At 38.0% G+C, this 21058-nt stretch overlaps 7 protein-coding genes across 7 annotated transcripts; 3 read left to right on the top strand and 4 right to left on the bottom strand.

The window, feature by feature from the left end:
• Nucleotides 1-127: 127 nt before the first annotated feature.
• On the bottom strand, nucleotides 128-1012 carry KAFR0E04400 (SDR family oxidoreductase; the record flags this gene model as incomplete). Its single annotated transcript, XM_003957676.1, has 1 exon — nucleotides 128-1012. One exon carries the CDS (start codon nucleotides 1010-1012, stop codon nucleotides 128-130), a length of 885 nt encoding a protein of 294 aa, XP_003957725.1.
• A 795-nt stretch (nucleotides 1013-1807) lies between these two features.
• Nucleotides 1808-6118, bottom strand: KAFR0E04410 (uncharacterized protein; the record flags this gene model as incomplete). Its single annotated transcript, XM_003957677.1, has 1 exon — nucleotides 1808-6118. One exon carries the CDS (start codon nucleotides 6116-6118, stop codon nucleotides 1808-1810), a length of 4311 nt encoding a protein of 1436 aa, XP_003957726.1.
• Nucleotides 6119-6549: 431 nt separating this feature from the next.
• IML1 (GTPase-activating protein IML1) lies at nucleotides 6550-11241 on the top strand (the record flags this gene model as incomplete). Its single annotated transcript, XM_003957678.1, has 1 exon — nucleotides 6550-11241. The coding sequence occupies one exon, from the start codon at nucleotides 6550-6552 to the stop codon at nucleotides 11239-11241; it is 4692 nt and encodes a 1563-aa protein (XP_003957727.1).
• A 95-nt stretch (nucleotides 11242-11336) lies between these two features.
• On the bottom strand, nucleotides 11337-16244 carry HIR3 (Hir3p; the record flags this gene model as incomplete). Its single annotated transcript, XM_003957679.1, has 1 exon — nucleotides 11337-16244. One exon carries the CDS (start codon nucleotides 16242-16244, stop codon nucleotides 11337-11339), a length of 4908 nt encoding a protein of 1635 aa, XP_003957728.1.
• A 162-nt stretch (nucleotides 16245-16406) lies between these two features.
• Nucleotides 16407-17486, top strand: IPA1 (putative polyadenylation protein; the record flags this gene model as incomplete). Its single annotated transcript, XM_003957680.1, has 1 exon — nucleotides 16407-17486. One exon carries the CDS (start codon nucleotides 16407-16409, stop codon nucleotides 17484-17486), a length of 1080 nt encoding a protein of 359 aa, XP_003957729.1.
• A 121-nt stretch (nucleotides 17487-17607) lies between these two features.
• Nucleotides 17608-18639, top strand: KAFR0E04450 (uncharacterized protein; the record flags this gene model as incomplete). The annotated part of the gene is made up of 1 exon (XM_003957681.1): nucleotides 17608-18639. One exon carries the CDS (start codon nucleotides 17608-17610, stop codon nucleotides 18637-18639), a length of 1032 nt encoding a protein of 343 aa, XP_003957730.1.
• An 82-nt stretch (nucleotides 18640-18721) lies between these two features.
• PMT4 (dolichyl-phosphate-mannose-protein mannosyltransferase) lies at nucleotides 18722-21001 on the bottom strand (the record flags this gene model as incomplete). Its single annotated transcript, XM_003957682.1, has 1 exon — nucleotides 18722-21001. The coding sequence occupies one exon, from the start codon at nucleotides 20999-21001 to the stop codon at nucleotides 18722-18724; it is 2280 nt and encodes a 759-aa protein (XP_003957731.1).
• Between the last annotated feature and the right edge of the window lie 57 nt (nucleotides 21002-21058).

Genomic DNA, 21058 nt, shown 5'->3' on the forward strand with positions numbered 1-21058 from the left:
TCAAGAGTTTGAACATATTGCGCAAATAGTAATGTCACTTGCTGCAAGCTTGAATTATGCAGGAATTTAAGTGGAAAAGTGTACATAATAGTGAATATTTGTTACATCTTCGTCTAAGGTGCTTTCCTCAATCAGTCTTTGATGTGTCTCTCTCTTTTAGAGCATGTCCCAATTTGTCCAATCTACATTTCTTGTATAGGAGTCTAGTGGTGAGCCACAATGGCAACAAAGTGTACATAAAGAGAATTAATCTTGCGAATCTGCCTCTGTAGACGTCAACCGGATTGCGTGCACTCAAAATGTCTTTGACCATTTCCTTTGCGTACGAATCAGAGCTCATCTTGCTAATGGGGTCTCTGGATCTAAATGCAGAAAGTCCCTCTTTGGAATTATACAGTGAGTTTTCTGGAATTGCCTTACGATCACCGATATTAGTCTGTACAGCACCGGTCACAGCATTGATGACTCTAACGCCAAAAGGTTTCAATTCTAAATGCAATCCTCTGGCATATTGATGGATTGCGCTTTTTGTAGCAGAATATATCGTGATAAATGGAATTGAGATCAGACCAGTCACTGATCCAGTAAATACAATTGTTCCTTTTGCATTTATCACAAACTTTGCCAATTGGCTAGTCATGTTTATGTGACCAACCACATTGACCTTGAAACAGTCTTCAACCATCTCATTTGTAACATCTAGCGCAGGATAAGAGCATGCTTGACCGGCGTTGTTGTATAATACGTCTAATTTCCCGCCAGGCAACTCTTTCTCTAGATATTCCTTCAATTGTACAATCTCTGCATACTCAGAAATATCTAGCTGATATAACCTGACTAAATCAGATCCAAATTCTTTAACTAATGGTTCCATCGGTTCCATTCTTCGCGAACAGGCATAAACTACAAATCCATTGGCTGCAAGCTCTTTTGCCACAGAATATCCTATACCAGATGATGCACCTGTTACCACTGCAACCTTTCTATCCTGTTGTCCTTCACTTGAGCTCATAGTAGTGCTTGTCCCTAACAACTTCTTAGGTTGTCATAATGTAAAAATTGTGGGCCCATATTTTTTGAAGACTTACTACCAGATCAATTTCGCTTGATGAAAAAATGACAGTGTCGCAGGGTAGTTGATGAGCATTTATACCTCGAAGACGCACATTCGTCTTGCTTAGCCATACCTGTGGCTTCCTATCAGAAGTATGTTTACTCGATAATAGACCATTAGGTTGCGTGCTTAGTGTAGAAAGATGCAGCTGAGCAAAATGGACGAAAAATGAGCAAACTGATATTAATGAAAATATATAAATGAAAGATCTGGTATCCAGGGTCAAGAAGAAGGTAACGAATGCGTTTTGGTTGATAATAATAATATTCCAAATAACGGGTAAAAAGCCCCCCCACAAAACCCATGCTATGAGTAGTGACCTTTTAAACATTGCCCAGTCCGCCAATCCTACCTATTTTAGAGCATCGGTTTGCTCAAGTATATCTTGGCTCAATTACCAGGGCTACGATGTCATTATAGGCCAAGACACTGCATTTTCTGTTGCTAGTTTTGCAGGAATTTTCAACATAAAAAATACTTCAATAACAAATATTTAATTTAAAGTTCTGCGAAGAACAAAATATTAATACTGTAGAGCTGATAAATGTCAAACTCTTCTCCCACCAGGGCTGAAAAAATTAAAGAAATACAAATGCTATTTCAATTACGATATTATAAATATATTAAAATAATAAATATTTGATACGGATCAAAAAGTTTCAACAAATAAAAAGTTTGGAATATTTTCAGGAATTAATATGCTTCTTCTGCGATATCTTCATGGAAAAACTTTCCTTCCAACGTGGGCTTAACAACGCCTGCTCTGATCAAGAAATCGCCAAAATGTTCATCATCTTCTCTTTCCAAAGCCCACCTTTTGAATAATGGTCTGAAAATGTCGACGACCTCATCATCTTTGACTGATGCTTTATACAATTTATTCAATCTTTGGCCATAGTATCCACCACCTAAGTATAAATTGTATGTTCTTAGAGCTTTTCCGACTAAGGCAATTTCAGCTAACCAAGGACGTGCACAACCATTTGGACAACCAGTGACTCTCATCACGACAGAATTGTGACTTAGTCCATATTCTTCCAAAACGTCTTCAACTCTGGTAATCAATGATGGGAGGAATCTCTCCGATTCTGCCATAGCTAGACCACATGTAGGGAAACCAACACAGGAAGAAGAAGATAATCTTAAACCGGAGTAAGCAGTATTATCTAAGCCATACTTGGCCATTATTTTTTTGATATCTTCTAAATGTTCATCTTTAATATTAGATATTAACACATGTTGATTACCTGTCAATCTGAAGTGTCCCGAATTTTGAGTTTTCATCAACTCAGCTATTTTTTTCAATCCAGTTTTCTGCTCTTGTTCAAAGGTGTTGGCTACTCTACCATTTTCAATGAACACAGTAAAGTGATTTAGACCCGTTTCATCTCTAACCCAACCAAAATGGTCAATATTAGAATTAAAGTGGTAAGGCCTTTCTGGTGCAAATGTCTTACCCCAAAGTTCTTCGACCTTTTGTTTGAATTCTTCATTTCCCATATCATCAACGGTATACTTTAAACGTGCGTGTTTACGATCCTTACGATCACCACGTTCTCTTTGTAAAACCATAACAGCTTCAATAGCGCCAATAACATCCTGTGCCTCAACATATCCCAAAAGGGAGGCAGTTCTTGGATATGTCTTTTTGTTGTTATGGGTTGTACCCATACCACCACCAGCATACACATTAAAACCTTCAACAATACTAGTTTCTTGATTCAAAATAGCAACTAAACCAACATCAATGGACCAAACATCCACATCATTGTATGGAGGAACAGCAATATTGATTTTGAATTTTCTTGGCAGGTAAGTTGGACCATAAAGTGGTTCCATATCAACTAATGAATTTCCACCGACTAAAACCTTTTTCTTATTTGGCCCATCCTGTCTATCTTCAAAAATACTTGACCATGAAGGATCATAATCAGCATCATCAACTCCCTTCAACCATATTTCATGATATGCGGTAGTTCTTGGTAAGAAGTGCTCAGAAACCTTCCTACCAAAATCGGCAATTTGTTGATGAATCTTAGCATTGAATGGCAGAGCCGCAACCATGACATTTCTGTTAACATCACCACAGGCTGCTAAAGTGTCCATAAGCTCCGAATTTAATGCTCTTATACTATGCTTTAAGTTAGACTTTAGAATACCATGAAGTTGGAACGTGGCTCTTGTAGTAATCTTGAAAGTACCATTCCCTGATGCGTCTGATAGCTTGTCCATCAATAACCACTGATCTGGTGTAGCTTCACCCCCTGGTAATCTCACTCTAATCATAAAACTATACAATGGTTCCATACCCTGAGACTTACGAACTTCTCTAATATCTCTATCATCTTGCATGTAGCAACCATGAAACTTAGTTAGTTGCTGGTCATATGGATGAATGGCCAATGTAGATGTGTCATTGAGACCTTCAACAATGGTACCTCTCAAAAAGTCAGAGTTTATTTTCATGTCTTCGTTTGTCCATGCTTTTGGTTCATCACCAACCTCCACATTAGATACGCCCAAAGCTTCCCAAAGCTGTGCTTCCCATACAGCGTATCCTGTTTGGTATCCGTCAGCGTCCTGATCGTCACCGAGTCCCAGTGGAACTAGTGGAATAGCCGTCAAGAACTCTAATCTGGCATATAAATCCTTGCATGGCTTGTTATAGTAGCGCGCATCCTCCTTACGCGGCCAGTACTCCGAATCAGCAAGACCAAACACAGCAAACTTCAATGTAGAGAAGTCTAAATCGGAACTATTTCTGATCTCATCCCAGAAAGACTTCCCGTCCTGAGGAAACTCACCTTGTCCTGCCGTAGAAGTGATAAATACAACGTTCTCCTCACCTGCAAGCTCTTCTACGATTATATCGTCCATCGATAGAACAGTGGCCTTCAAGCCTCTAGCAGACGCCCTGTTACCCAATTGAGCAGCCAACCCGGATGCATTGCCACCGTCGGAAGCATAGTAGATGTGGACCGGGGGACCAGAAAGACCTTCTAGCAGTTCGTCAAAGGCGGCCTTTGCTCTCTTTTCCTGTTTCCTTGTAATAGCATCACTAGCAGACGTGGCTAAAGTTCTTGAGAGTTCGGGGTTTCTTCTCGTCAGTAGTGTCAGTTTGTTCTCTCTGTCAAGGAATGACTGCAACTCCTTCTTCAACACGGATGAATCAAGCTGGAATGATTCCTCACCATCAATATCATCCTTACTTGGATCGAATCTGTATAGAGGCCAATAACCGGATTCCACAGCGTTCTTTGTTTCCTTCAACACCTCCAACGGCGTGTCATTTTCATTGTGGTATGGTAAATAGGCCAGAACAATGGAGGGACCGTTGAATCTCGAGGCTTCAATGAAGGCAGCCAGCATCTGTGTGTACGAAGAATAGACAGCAACGGAGGCGACGTAGACATGGTGAAAGTTCATGGCATACAACCCAACATCTTTCTTTCTCTCATGGGATTGTCTGCGAACATCGTGTGGCTCAGAATCGATCAGCAGCATGTTGATGTTCTTCTTTGATGAGAGCACTTGGTGGACACCGGAGTTACCCAAATCGAACGACCAAGCATCCGAGCCAACCAGCCACGATGACTTAAACTCGAAGTGTTGAGCAGATGGTGCCACGTTCAATATATTTAAGGCGGCTTGAGAATCTTGATTGGTCTCTAAAATTTTGTAGAGTTCATCTGCAACTTCGTTGGCTGCGTTTAGCTCGCTTTCGTCAAGCGGCTTGTCGTTCAAAGCTAACCATTCAGACAACAGTTCTACCAGTCTATTAGCATTCTCCGTGTGGAAAAGAGATGCATCCAAACAAGACTTCACAATTCCTACCAGCTCTTCGCGAGCTTTTTGCTCATGCAAGAATAAACCATACCCAAACTCCGGAGAGTTTCCATTGACGGTCTCGCTGTTGTATTCATTGAGAACTTGTAAGTTGGAAGAAAATAGCTGTTGAAGCACCTTGATGTATGCAGACTCCAAATGCAGAACGTTTTCGATCGATGATGACCACACATCGCTGTATTCTTCATGTTCAATCTGTTTGCCTAGATATAAATCTGTCTCTGGAGAAGGTTTGGTCACGTTGTTTATAATAATCTCTAAAGCATCTTGTGTGGAAGAAAGTGTCCCCACGTTGCACACAACGACCTGATCGATCTTTCTTTCAACGATCTTGTTGAAATCAGTAAAAAAGTCTAGCAGCAATGGCTCGAAACCCTTAGTCTCACTTTTCCTGCAGGACCCTTGGACAATAGCGATCTTGTTGACGGAAGGTGGTATTAAAGTAAGTAGTTGGTCAAAGTTCCACGGTCTATAAATATTTATGTCTATCAAAATGCTGTTGTGAGGAAGCTGACTGCTAAAATCGTTTCCGTACGGGGACAAGTTGATCAAAGCAACATCAGGAGCAGTAGCAGTAGCTGCATCAGATACGACGGAAAAGTGTTCATCACTAGATAATATGGTCTCGATGTCAACTGGTTCTTCTGGAATGTCGGTGTCCTGAATCTCGATCTCTGGACCCTCGAACGTATCGCTGATGTTGGCAAGATCGACAAAGTGGAATACCGGCGACTTTGTTGAGATAGCAAGCTTGTTAGCCAGTTGTGCATGTTTCAACAATGTGGGAGCGGAACTTGAAACCAATGTAATGTAATTGAAGTCCTTCAACGCTGGAATGACGGAGTAGTCACGGACATGCAGATCAACTGTGATGACCACAGGATGGCCCTTCAAATTGTACAATTGAGGTAATGACCTTAGCAAAGTTGTCTGCTCGGTGAAAATGCTGCTCAGAGCATCGGCAGAAATTGCGCTAGAAATGGTACCAAATGGATCATGCTGACTCAATAGCCTCACGGCCTCAACGCCAATCAAGTCATCCAATCTCGAGGATCCTTTTGCCTTCGAGGGAGCTGTGTAGAATGTTTTCTTGCTGCCATATAGCCCTGCTACATGATGTAGTGGTTGCAGCGCATTGAAACAGTTGTTCAATGCCATAGCTCACTAAATGTTATTTCTTTCAATTGTACTTGCTAGATATTCAAAAATTGTTATACCAAGTACTAAAAGGTCAACTAACTCTGAATGACTAAATAACCAATGTGTGATGCATATATATAGGTCGCAAACCCATCGCAGGATGCTGCTATGGCTCACATTCTTTCAGCAAATGCAGCATCTTTCATTCTCGAGTTATATAATATCATGTGATATTAGACGTTTCCGAACCCTAATACACGGATGCCCAACCCTAAAATATGGCATCTGAAAACTTGGTCTGACATGTTGAGAGGTATTATCTGATGATAAAAACGAGAACATTCCAAATCTCGACATACTAGAGGATTCAGTATAATTTTATTAGTCGTGATAGTTAGTTGAGAATCTTTAGTGCGTCTATATGAGAGCTTTTTTCGCCTGGTAAGTCTATGTCTAATGAATTGTTTGCAAGTTTGCGAGCAAAGAATACTAAAGAATTTCTTATCCCACCTAGGAGGGCTGGATCCCCTCGTATTGCCAATACAACTAATACCCATAGTATTTCTCTAAGTTCTGGTAACTTAGTAGTGGGTTCTCCAAAGAACTTACAAATTCTGAACAACACACTAAAAATTCAAAGAACGAAGAATAGCCATCTTAATTCATCAAGAGCGAAACAGTACAATTCTAGCACAATTAAAATCGAAGATTCTTCACATGACGCTTTTCCTCAACTTGATGACGTTGGCGATAACACTGGTAGTAATCATAATAATGACGAACTAGAAAATACAATACATAACAAGACAAAATGCCATCAACTCGAATTGAGCTATCACGAGGCAAAACTCTCAAATGAGATGGTAGCTTTAAACTTAGATGACATTTCTGATATTGAAGAAGGAGATTTATGTGAATTAAAAGTCTATAACAAGCATTCTAGTAAAGACCATGCTAAAATGAAAATATATTTTATTGCAAAAGATTACACTGGAGAATTGAAGACACGCTCTCAAAAGAACAAGTCCAATATTTCAATATCATTTGGGCAGCTACAATCTCTGCTAGATCTGCCGCCTATGTCAAAATTAGTGATAAAAAAGAAAAGTAAAGACAAAGTTGAGGCAGATTTAGTCGAAATTAACGTAAAAGATTGCTCCCTTAATAGAGGTGATATGTGGTGGATATCTTCGCAATTGGTTGATTCTTGTCTCTTTTCAGGACAAAAACTGGTATTTCTAGATTCTATAAGGGGGACAGTTAAGGGAATATACAGAGATGGTAAGAAGGTTCTAGCTGGGTACGTTGGAGAAAAAACACGAGTAGTGTTCAGATCCGAATCCGCAAGGTTGATATTTCTCATTCAAATAACTGAAGAAATGTGGAATTTTGAGGAGACAGGTGAGCAAATGTTTCAAAAAATGATCAATTCTTTCTTCCCAAAGATTTTCAAGAAGTGGAAAACTATAGATACGCATCATACAATTACAGTTGCGTTTGCCATATCGATGGATTTTTCTGATTACCAGTTCAAAGATTTAAAACCAGGAGAAAAATTGAAGAATCCTAAAGATCACTTTCGTATTGTTGTGGACCAAGTAAATATAATTGATTGGGTTAAGATAATGGATGCACTTCGAAAAGAGTTTTCTAATCTAAGAAGCGATTTACTGAACATAAAAACAGACAAAGGTTTTAGTGTCATTCAAGGTAGATTTGCTCCCGTCATAAAGTCTAATATTCTAGAACTGGTGAATTTCGCTACTACCATTCTTGCTGACCCATTTAGGCAAGTTGATCTTCGTCATACTACAACTCACGTTATGATTGTTACAGCTGGCTCAGGTTTATATGATGTTGATTACAATCTATTAAATTCAACTGGAAGAAAATTGCTATCTCTAGAAATGACTATGGATCTTATATGTCTATCACGTGCCCCGCTACATGTTGTTCCGTTATTTAGGTACCAAGATTATGAGCTAAACCTACATCACTGCATTCCTAACTGGCTGAGCATATTTTTCTGGAATGACTCTACAAAAGAGAGCGATCAGTGGCATCCAAGATGTAAAGTGTACAACCTGCAAATGATGGGTCTTACAGATAACGAGATAATGGAGCAAGCAGAATTATCCACTTTAAATATAAAACCCATAGATAGGTCTGTAACAAATTTGATTAAGGATTTTGACCAGGCTGTCTTTACGCATCCTGGAAACCAAAGAATTCCTTCTCTAGATACAGATGAAAGAACAAAAGTAGCAGCCCAAAGGAGTATGAATGACGAGCATAAGCTTGCTAGAAAAAAGTCAAACTTATTATGGGACGCTCCCAAGTACTCAGAACCTGTGGTTGAAGTCGCTCAAAAATTTGAAGCAGTTGCAGATATATATAGTCACAACAAAATTGAAGAACTTTCTAATAAGCATACGCAGAAGCATAGGACCCCTAATATAACTGAGCCAAAATTTCATGGTTCTCTTGCGTTGGACTCTCTAAAAGGACTAACTAAGAAAAATTCTATGAAAGATTTTACGAGACGCATGCTCAGTAGGATCGCTCCTAGTAGGGCTTCAAGCAATTCCATGAAATATGAAAATGATACCATATTATCCCAAATAGATAGTGCAAATTCTCCAAGAAAAATAGCACCTCAACCTATAGGTACGAGTGGCGCGTCTCATGAAGTGATTGAAGGGGTAGCGAAATTGAGCAAAAATGAGACTAACAGTCAACAACAACAACAACAACAACAACAACATCATCATCATCATCACGAAAACAACGACGTTCTAACATTAATCCAAGATAACAGTTCGCTACATCCCTCTTTTAGTACTGAATCATCCAAAAAGTCAACTTGGTACTCAAGGCGCCCGTTTGCCCAAGAGGCACTCAAGTTCAAGATAAATGAGCATGTCTATGTTACAAATGAAAAATGGGTAGAAATAAAAAATCCATCAGTACCGGTGAGTATAGAAATGGCTGATCAACTACTGCCAATAAGGTGGAAAGATGTTTGGCCCCGTTATGTTGCCAAAAAATATAGTAAGTGGCGTTCATTCACTACTCCAGCGGAGTTACCCATCACATTGTCAGTGTTCCCCTCAAAAGAAGATTTTGAGGAAAATTTCATATTCAGAAATCATTCTGTTACCCTAAATATAGAACAGGAAGCTTATAATCTGTCCAACGAGGATCTTTTGAGAAATATGATATACATGAGGCTGGTAACTGGATTCCAACTTTGCGTCGGAAAACAAGTAGACAGAATTGAACAATCAAAAGAACACATTTCTGGAGATGTTTCAGTTGCCAAATATATTGAACGAAGAAGCTGGAATACGTTGAAGATATATATGATGATCGACTCAGAAATCCATCGGATATCCTGTGAACAAAACGGAGTAATTGATGTGCAGAGGTATTTGAGAAAAGAGGATACAAATCCATTCAGTCAAGTCTCGAAATATACCCCATTAATCAGGACGCGGTACGAAACAACCTACAGGCCTTCAAAAATCGATCCTATTCATACCAATAGGGACTCACTAAACTGGAACCAGATAGATCAAGTACTTGCAGGTTATGGAGATTATCTTATGGAGAAAAATTGGCATGGCTTCCGCTCAAAGTTTGTTGTACTCCCCTCTGAAATACCCCCTAGTACGCATTCACTGGTTATCAATGGTAAAAATGAAACGTTGACACCGGAAGAGCTTAGGGTGGAAGGTTTACGCAGATTAATAAGTTCCATTACTAAATCCAGACTCAAAACAGAGGAAGAGAGAAAGCGTAAGTCAAAAAATGAGGAAATTCAACCTGAAGTAACCTTCTATACTGGCCCTTTCTTCAAATTCATAAATGAAAGACAAAAGTCGTTAGAAGAAGCTGTCTCGAATTTTAAGGATCCTATATTCATATCTGATAAAGGAGAACTAGAAAAAAACATGGAAATATCTAAGTTAGCACATAGCATGCAATATGGTGAAAACAACCTAGCTTTAGTGACAAGAAAGTGGCATTGGAAAAAGTATGAAAATTGTTTTATCGGATCTGAAATGGTTTCTTGGCTTGTCAGTAACGTTAAAGATGTGGACACGAGAGATGACGCAATTACCTTTGGACAAGACTTAATGAATAAGGGTTTATTTTCACATGCACTTAACAATCATAGTTTTCTAGACGGCCATTATTTTTATCAAATATCTCCAGAATATATTGTAAATTCTAGACAACTAAAGAAAATTAATACCGATAAGACGGATTTATCAGACCATAGCCCTTCCCTAAAGAAAGTTTCATCAGAGAGCGTTTCTGAACCAAGTTCACCTTTAGTTTTGAGTAAGTCCAACACTTCATACGTAGATCAGGAACAAGGAACAGAGCCTAAAAAAAGGAAAGTTGTTTTAAGTAACTCTGTTTTAGTTGATGTTGACCCAAATAGAAGGTCTTACAAACTAGAAACATGTACTGTACACTATGATAGAGTCCATAACCCCGAACATTGCTTTCATATAAGGTTAGAATGGCTGACAACGACACCCAAACTTATTGACGATTTGATTGCTAATTGGTCGAGAGTTTGTGAAAGGTACGGCTTGAACCTGGTTGAAATGCCTTGGGAAGAACTTTGCTCTATTCCTTCGACCGACCCATTCCATTCTTTTGTTGAAATTCCCCTTGCCATAGATCCATGGACAGATCCTGAATTCAATGATTATGAAATCACACGTACAAGTAAATTTTATTTCCATATCTATCTTCTGAAAAAATCTGGCTTCATATTGGACAACAGAGCTTCGAAAATTTTACAGGAAGGCAAGATTGATATCGATATCACATATTCTTGGGGAAAACCTGAATTCAAATACGCACAATATATTCATAACAGTGGGGCATACATGGCAGAAATCAGAGAAAACGGAGGCCTCTTCTTGGCACCTAATAACATGCATATTTCCAGAACAACCACAGGGAGTATTAGCAAATTTCGTTCGAGTCGAAAAATACCGGTAGATAGTCAAAAAATTATGCTGCAATTCAAAACAACATGCTCTAGCTACCAGCAGTTACGTGAAATATTTCTGGAATGCAAGAAGAATTGGGCCCTTACTAACGGAATAGATGAAGTTTGAGAGGGAGTATTTTATCATCAATTTAATATAAAAGTCTAAATAATTTTATCTAAGACAACATCAATAATGTATACCATGCATCATTAATATGTAATTTATTGAACCTTTTCTAGTAGTGCTTTAATCCTATCGAAAGCTTCCTTTTTGCTGACACGCTTCCTCGCTGCTCCTATCTTTGGAGATGCACTAATTGGTGTGGAGGCTCGTGTGTCAGAATCTTGTTTGTGAATTGTTACATTAGGAGAAGTGTTGGAATCTTCAGAAGGAACTATTAAATTTTCGGTCTTTGTGTTGCTTTCTGTCTTTGGTAGATAGAAATACTTGAAGTACATGGAAAGGCACACAGAATCAAATGTTATACCGTTATTACTTTTCTTTAATTGATATGCCAACTTAAGACCTTCTATATGTTCTTCAGCGTAATCTGAACTGACAAAATCTTTCTCCAATTGTTCACTTGATGTAAGAAACAACTGGTAATTTAAAGATGGCAACAATTTTTCAATATACCTTTCATCAATGCCCATCTTTTGAGTTGCACACTGTATATAGCTTCTGATTGCGTAGTCAGTGGCTTCGTTGATTGAGGCCATTCCAGAACCAAACCTTCGTATTTTTTTGAGAGTCAATGCAATTGAATTAAAATCTAACTTTGCAACAAGTAGTGATATGTAAAATACGACGTATTCGCATGCATAGACAAAGTGTTTACCGGGCCTTTCAAACTCTGGCTTCCATATATTTACGAGGTTTCTAGAGCTCTTCAGAGAAACTATATTATTCATTTCTTCCAAGGCGCCATCCACATCATCCAAGTGTTTAAACTTAATAGATGCTATACGAAACTGAGGTCTATGATGCCATTTCTTTTTATCAATGGATAATAAGTACCTCATAAGTTCTATAATTTTAAGATAAAATCTTTTCTTCATTTCGGCATTTACAATACCTTTCTCCTCAAGGTTGGAAAAGTCCTGACTACTAAACAACCTATCTTTAACAATAAACGTCATCGCACTCCCTACTTCAATTGCCTCATCTCTGACCAACTTGTAACACATATTAACAAGGGCATAATGTGGTTCAATTACAGTGTCCTTGGATGCAGAATTATCTAATACCTCAGAACAGGCCTCCAGCATATGTGATATGGCATTTGGAAAGTGGTCCGCTTTGTTAATTTTGAATAGCATTTTCCCTACATAATACTGACATTTCCAAGATGAAGTGTCTTCGAGAGTTTTAGGAGATATATCAACTTGTAGGGAATTCGCTTTAGCAAAAGAAAGAAGAATCGACTGTTCGATATTGAAATCCAACATTGTAATAGCTTCTTTTGGATGTTCTTGCACCACCTCACGGTCAACAGACAAAGTTAAAATAGAAGGCGCTCTCTTCCAAAAGAAGCACATTTTATCCATCGGCTTATGATAGCCCATAATCAGTTGATAGCCCAATGCCTCTAAAACTCCCTTAAATATAATTTTATCATCATTAGATCTTCCCTCTTTCATATAGAACAGACTTACCGACATAAGGTAACATAATATCGCCTTTCTCTGTGTTAGCGCCATCGCACTTTTCTTTTCTGGAACATTCAGTTTATCAGCTGTCCATATCAAATCATCTTCAACAATGTATGAGAAGCATCTCCCTAACATATACCAGCTTTCAAACCTATCAGTTTTATATAGAATGTCAAACTTAAGTGTTTTTAACACAGAGTCCAGTTCAGATGGTCTGACTTGCATTGATTTTTTCCGTGCCTTGTACAAATTCAGTGATTGTATACTTGATAAGAAAAATATACCGGCATCTGCTCCCTCTTGTAGATCATCATTCGGCATTAATAGATTCAGAGTAACCTCACCACAAAAAGACTTTCGAAAAAGTTCTGTCGACAAAGGCTGCTTCAAGTAATTCTGAAACAAAAACTGGTTCCTCAATACGATGTGATTAGTAGTTTGGCTGATATCTCCCAAGGTGTCAATTATATCATCCATTACTGGCTTTAGAGAAGTTTTTCCACTTGATGACAACATCGGGTTGGTATTGTTGTACAATAGGTGCATTAGATAGATGCCCAATGGCAACGAGTTATTTCTATCCATCACTGAAGGCTTTGTAGAGTGCTGCTCAGGGGTGTAATTGTCTCCTACAATCAGGTAATGGTATCTGCACCAGAGAACCTGTTTTAATTGAAGATATGATACTTGATCGACATACTGACACAATAACTCTTCTGAAAGAATGAGAAAATGGCCATCAGAAGCACCACAACAATTAAAACTTCCTAAAAACTTATGGAAACAATCGATTAACCCGATAACCATGGACTTTTGCTCACTTTGAGACTTTCTTTTATAGGTAAGGTTAATACAGAACAACAGTAAGGTTATAAGTTCAGAGATCTGGTCTTTAATTCTTGCTGACGATTTAGTAACTCTTTGAAAAAAAGACTTCACCGAACCATCAGCGTTAGTTAAACTTTCAAAATAAAATATTGGGTAGAAAAGGAAAAATACACGTAAAACCAACTTTATATGGCTTTGCTCAATCATGGCATTGCCAATATCCCAATTATGCAATTTTAATATAGATAATAGTTTTGAGGTAATCTGTCCTAAATATGATAAGATATTTAACAATGTGAAATGCCTCTTTTGTGAGATCTGTCCTTCATAATCGGAAGAAAACAATTCAAGGGTTAAAAATTCTAATATGTGAAAGAAAACCCTTGAAGCAGATTTTAAATCATCAAAAGTCACATAGCACTCATATAGAAGGCTCCATAACTGTATTTTGAGTAACAATGGGGATCTTGAAATAAATTGTAATAACTCTTTATCTTCATTATTAACAAGTGCTTCCTTCCGTAGACTTGCTAAGAGAACATCTTCAAGAAATGATATCTGCTGTATATTATTAGGCGTATCCACATTTTCAGATACTCCATCCGAAATACCATCTATCAAAGCTATTTTTTTTATCATTTTTATTTTTCTTAGCTGAGAACGTACTGCCTCCATATTTAAGCATGGAATGTGTTGATAATTGGGATATTTTATATTGATTGGGATTTCTAGCCCTTCCAACTGCTCTACCACATTATTTAACAACTTTATCATTGCATCGTCAGCAGTTTCCCTGGTGAATTGCAAAATGCAATATTCCATCCATTGGAAACATAGGCGGAAGAAGTGGTCATTCTCTGACAACATATTCTCTAATAAGAACTGCCATTTGACTATATTTTTCTCTAATTTATTCTTTTGAGTTTTAAGGTCAGTAATTTTGTTTCCTTGAAACTTTTTAGACGCTATATCCTCAGTCAAGTCGCTGAGCATGTCTACCAAAACTTCGAAAATGGAGAGCGCCATATAGCTATAAGTTGTTGAATTGCTGGCAATAAACTCGAAAAGACTATCTTCTATACTGAGTACGAGCCATACGACAGTTTTATAAAGTTCGGAAGACCATTTGTAGTCAGCTACTGGTCTTTTTCCAGATTCTTGGTTCAGTAAGAATGATAAAAATAACAATCTTACCTCATGAAAATGCGGTGTTTTCTCATTAATATCGGAGACAAATGACTCTAAGTTTGTTAAAGGTAATTGAGATTGTAACGTGAGTACGTCTCTTTTCCCCTCCAAAACATTAGATTTCAAAAGAGAATTTAGTTGAATTGCTTCGGTGCCCTCTTTCAATCTTCTCGAGCCGGAACTACTTGTTTTCTGATTAAAAATATCTGAATGCCAGTTACTCCAGTTCTTTAGACAATCGTACAAATCCTTGTAGAAAAGAAAGTCTTTATCTGACTCAACGGCTTCCAACGATAAATTCTCCAGTTCTACAGGAAGTTCTAAATCGAGGTTCGACAGGAGGTCTTTCAACCGATTCACAAAATCGACATGTTTATCTAATATTGTCCCATCTATAGGTTTCTCTTTAATTCGTTTACTACTTCGCTGAGAATGTCGAAGTGGCTCTATATCATCAGTATTCCTCTTCAAGTTTTTTGATTCTTCCGGAGAGGATTCGTGTACTACTTTCTCTATAGGGTTTTCAGCTTCCTCTACTGCATCAATGACTTGCTCCAGGTCTCCATTATCGGTTGAAGTACTAATAGGTATATTCTTGAAAATAAACTTCAACCCTTCAACAGGTTCTTCTGTTTCAGCGTAGGGATCAGAGCTTTTATTGAAAAGAGATGAAAATTTCACTGGAACTAGAAATTCTTTCAATGAATTTGCCAATGCTTCCCAGGATTTCTCATTTAATGTAATTTCATGAACGTCCAAGTTCCGCATCAACATCTCATCTTCAGTTTTCATCTTTTGAATCTTTAGAAGTACTGAATTCAAATCTTTCTCTTGGAAAGCAGGAATTGTATTTTCTTTCAATAAGGATAATTCTGTAGTAGCGTGTAAATCATCAAGTAAATGCCGATATTGATATATAACGTATTCCATTTGAGGTAAAATACTTCTCTTCTTGCGGCCTAGCATGGTTAAATGGTTATCTCTGTTAGATAATTCATATTCTAAAATCAGTCTTTTCAGTTTCTGGGACCTGAAACTGCTAAATATTTGTACCAATAAATCTGTCACTGAAGAATCTGCATCACTATGTTGCAATGATTCAGTTAAGTTCTCAACAACTTTCAATATAATATTAACTATCTCATCTGATTCCAGCGAGTCATTCTTTTCCATCAAATATGCGTAATAATACATTCCTCGATTACGATACCCCAAGTAACGAAGACGGTTCAATGTTGGAGATGAGTATTTATACAGTCCCCATCTATCTGGCTTCATGATATCCATATCAAAGAGCTCATTGAAACAAATGTCAGATTTATCGAATTTCTTACTGTTCAAAGAAACCAATGCTTCTTGAAATATTCTAAACCCCTCTTCAACTTGCAATTCTCTCGAGTGCTCCTCTGCCTCCACTTGCTCTTCCTGCGGCGAAATGTTTATTGCATTGAAAGTGGACATTTGGACATATATATCTGTCTATATTTCTTGTAATTTCAATAAAGATCAGAAATGGTTTTTTATTTATCCAATAAGAAAAATGATTCTCAATTTGATATTTGATTATTAGTGCAAGCATACTTTCCAATAAGACAGCTAAGACGTAAAAGGACGGAACGGCCAATGAAGTATTTGTGTGAGTATTTACCAAGAATTGGGATCATATCAGTTGTGCTGGAAGGAGTCTACAGCGTCAAGGTAGAAAGCGTAGCGGAAAGAGAATTAACGTTGCAAGTAGTCGATGAGGGAACAGAAGATGCTCATATGACAAAGATAGAGCTTCCTGATAAGGCAATTTACAATGAAAGTGTCTCTCAGTTCAAAAAAGGGAGCCAAGCTGAGTTTGTGCTTCGACTAAACGCTAAAGCGGCTGACTACACAGACAAATACGATGCATTAATTGCTTCATCAGTAGAAAAATGGTCCAAAAAAGATTTGTTACAATACTCTGGGTTCTCTTTGAGATGTAAAAAGTGTAAGCACCCAGTTATTGACAACTCTAACTGCAAGAAACTGAATGAAATGCCCTCAGAATTCTGGATGGAATTTATGGACTATTGGCATTGCCACAAACCTACAATCAACGACGATAAAGGGAATGGTGTTCTCCTGGGGAAATATAATTCATTAGCCCCGTTAAAATATGAAATATTGGTAGGTGGATCGTACTTCTTAGGTGTAGCTGAAACATTCCAAGATAGAGTTGAATATGATTCGGATAATCTAGTTTGTGCAACATGCCACAACAATTTGGGGCAAGTAACCTTTGAAAAACTGCTCAGGCTTCATAAATGGGAATTATTGCTGGAAACCAGTGATACTTCCGAAAGTTTCGCTCCATCCAATGATATTTTACTATCTCTGCTTAATCAAGTAAGCGGAACATCGGGACGCCATGTTCTTCTACGATGTAAGGACGTACAGCTTTTGGTCTGGACCTTTGCCATTGACGTCGGGGCTACGCTGACGGATGGTAAGGTCCTAATCAATGCAATGAAATTGTTGTATACGGATGATGATGACGAGATCGAAATCGTGCGGAGGCGTCAGAACATTGACGAAATACAGACACTCCCCGTTCCATTTTACTCGTTTATGAATGAATTAAGGTCTTCCACTGAACTGCTGCCATCCATCTGCAGACGAATGAACTTCTGGGAAGTGGGCTATCTACAGCTAAGTTCAGGAATTGAATTCCTGTGACTTTTTCTTCAATTTCAATATGGCACCGGAGACTCTCCGAGATGTCCTCGATGAAATTTCAGGTACCTGGAAAGAAAATTGATAAAATTAGATCTTATTTCTGAACGCTGCTGCGTGTAAGATGGTTACAGTTATCACTGGTAAAAGCGGGAAACAAATACTTATAAGAAGTAAAGATGACATTGACAATTCCTTTTCGTTTTTAGATGTCATTGAGCGTGTTGACAACTTGCCTGAAGATTATGCCATATCAGAGGAGTTTAAAAAAAATGTTTACTATCTGACAACGCATACAGGGGTTAAGATTGGGTTTGTATGTAGATTTGTGGTGCAAGAAATGAAACGGGTTAATTTTAGGTTAATGGAGAAAATGTTTACGGTTGATGAAACCCAACATGAGATTAGGTTTACTTCTGATTCTTTCGAGACAAGGAATGAACAGATAGCATCGCTAGCCCATGAAATGTGCCAAACGTCCACTATAGAAGGTGTTAAAGGATGGAGGAACGAAAGGTATCCGGTATGGGTTGATAAGACGCCTTACGTTTTAGTTGAAAGAGCAGCTGCCGGCATCCTCGGAATTGTTACATATGGTGTCCATATAAATGGTTATTTGTACGATTCCGTGACGGGAGAAATAAAATTTTGGGTTCCGAGAAGGTCCGCTACGAAACCAACCTGGCCATCGTTGTTGGATAATACTGTTGCAGGGGGTATTGGATACCCTTGTGGTGTTTATGAAACTGTTTTAAAAGAAGCATCGGAGGAGGCCAGTTTAAAAAAAGATATGATTGAAGAGAATGTCATATCAACCGGTGTGGTGACCTATTTATTTTATCAAGGAAACACAAAGTTAGAAAAATTTAATACAGAAAATAGCTTTATTGTGGGAGAAGTTGAACATACGTTCGATTTGTTTTTTCCAAATGGCACCATTCCAACTCCGAACGATAATGAAGTGGAGTCCTTCAAACTCCTTACATTGCAGCAGGTCATTGATGCACTACAAAACAATGAATTCAAACCAAATTGTGGACTAATTCTTGTCGATTTTCTAATCAGACATGGATATATAACCGCTGAGAATGAACCAAATTATATCGAAATTGTATGTAGGATGCACAGAAAGTTACCATTTCCACTTTTAAGTTGAAAAATGAGCTTTTCATTGTAGTTTTATAGAAAAGAAAAACTATATAAGTTTTAAAAATTTTGAACGACATTAGTCTATATCACTATTGTTTGGCAAAATTGAGCTTGATATCTAGCCACTGTCTAGCGACCACTCCCTCTGGTGACAAGCTAACATCACCATATATTAGAGGAGCGAAGTAAACAAAGAATGAGAATACAGCAACTGCAGCAATGAAGAAAAAACAGTTTAACGGAAGGCTGTATATTTTTGGATCTTTGTCAAATGCGGCCCCGGCTTCTTCTTCATCCTTTGTGACACGTAATGATTTACAATCACTGAAAATAACTTCCCATATTGCCGCAGTGAGCATGCAGGCAATTAAATGAGCAGGTAAGTAATGATGAAGGAACTTTTGACGACCCATCAAGAAGAATGGGAAATAATGGCATACCCAACCTGCAAAGAAAAAGGAAATTGGACCATATAGCTTTTCTCTTGTGATTTTATTTAATGCGAAAAAGCTACGTTGTCTTGTTATCATGTCGGCTAATACAATACCAACAAAGACACATATTGAAATGACTTGTAACCACCAGCCAACTATATTTCCAATAAAATATATCTGTTTTTTCTCCTCATCGCTAGTCCAGAATGAGACACCACTTAAACTGCCAGGCCAAGATTCGGGTTGAGACGCAAATGGATGCTCGGAGGATAACTTGTTATTTTGAACAAACATGTTCTTCTGAAGTTCTAACCATTTGCTTAGGAATGGCATTGACTTGACAACCTTGGGGACATATTTCTTTCTCTCTTCAGATAAATTAACAATGGAATCGACTGACCAGTTATTAGATGGCTCGGTGATTTTTTTGTTACCATTAACTTCCTGCTGATTAAACGCCCAGTCAGGTAAAAATTCATCATTATGTGTCCACAAAGCAACTGCAGTATCCAAATGGAATATACGGAATCTAGCCATTTTAGATTTCAGAACATGACCTTCATCGCCTTTCTTCAATGGTTGGAAAGTAAATAATGTTTCCTTGTATCTTTCACCGTTAGCTTCCTCTTCAGAAATCGTGGTTATTTCTTCGTTTGTAGGGAATAATGGGGATGCAACATCATGGGCTAGCAAATATGTGTTACTAGCAACATGTCTTAATCTTATTGGTTCATTCAGCTTGACAATTTCATTGTTTTCATTTCCTCTAGCTGGTAGGATTTCCCATTGATTATTTGCATCCTCGAAGGCGTAAGCAGTAACTTGTTGACCTTGAGATGATATACGACCATCTTCATAACGCAAAGGATAATTGAGCAAATGTGAATGTAAAAATGCATCAGTATCCGTATGTTTGAAAGTCACAATATCATGAAAATTGACTTGTTTGGAGTCTATAGTTGAAACTGAATCAAAGAGAGTTTCTTGGAATTCAGATGACATAAAGGGATCACCTGGACCGGAAGTATTTAAAATTTCAAAATGAACCCAAAACCAAAATAGGTAAATAACGAATGGAATGAGTACTAAACCGTTGAGTCTTCTACTGAAATGTCTCATAAAAGTTCTTAAGTTTAGTCCCGCACGGACATCCAACAATTGCCATAAGTTAACAACTACAGCAGTACCTATAGCTGCATATGTCATAACACCAATATATTTGGTAGACATAACAAAGGATAGAGAAATACCAGTTGCATAGAGCCAGAAATACCAAGAGGATGAAAAAGGGGCGACTAACTGAACCTTGTAAAAGCGTACATAGCAGTAGAAACTAGCAGCTATGGCGATGATCAAGATTGCATCCAAAAGAATCAATCTTGTTTCAGTGACATGTGCATTGTCAATTGCGACCAATAGAGCACCAAAAGCACAAGTAACAGCCTTGAAATTTAGTTCTTTGAGTGTGTTGAACACCAAGGTGACTGTTAAAGTACCTAATATGGCATTGAAAGAACGATAGGCCAAGTATGGGGCTGGGTTAGTTTCGTAACTGTATCCAATCTCATCAAACTTGAAAGAACCATCGTAGCCTGTAAGCCAACCAATAAAAGCGATCATCATCTTAGCAAATGGGGGATGAACATCGAAGAAGAACGTTCTTTCTAAGTAATATGAAGCAAATTTACCGAAATGGACTTCATCAAAAACGACCTCTTTTGGGTACCAAATCTTGTAAAATCTTGCTACCAATGCAATCAAGGTCACAATAGTACAATAAGTATGATATTTGCCAGCTGTATCTGGTTTATCTCTCAAAAGCCAGTTTTGACTGAGTTGTTTGAAATTTGAAACATCCTTAGTGTACTTAACAGCAGGATCGTCTACGTCCGGCGTTCCAGCCTTTTGATTACGGGGTTTCTTAGCACTAGCCATTTCTTGCCAGAATACTCCAGTTCAAATAGTATGACTTGACGCTATCAATCAGCAGCT

The sequence above is a fragment of the Kazachstania africana genome, chromosome 5 (assembly GCF_000304475.1).
Source record: "Kazachstania africana CBS 2517 chromosome 5, complete genome".
Lineage (NCBI taxonomy): Eukaryota > Fungi > Ascomycota > Saccharomycetes > Saccharomycetales > Saccharomycetaceae > Kazachstania > Kazachstania africana.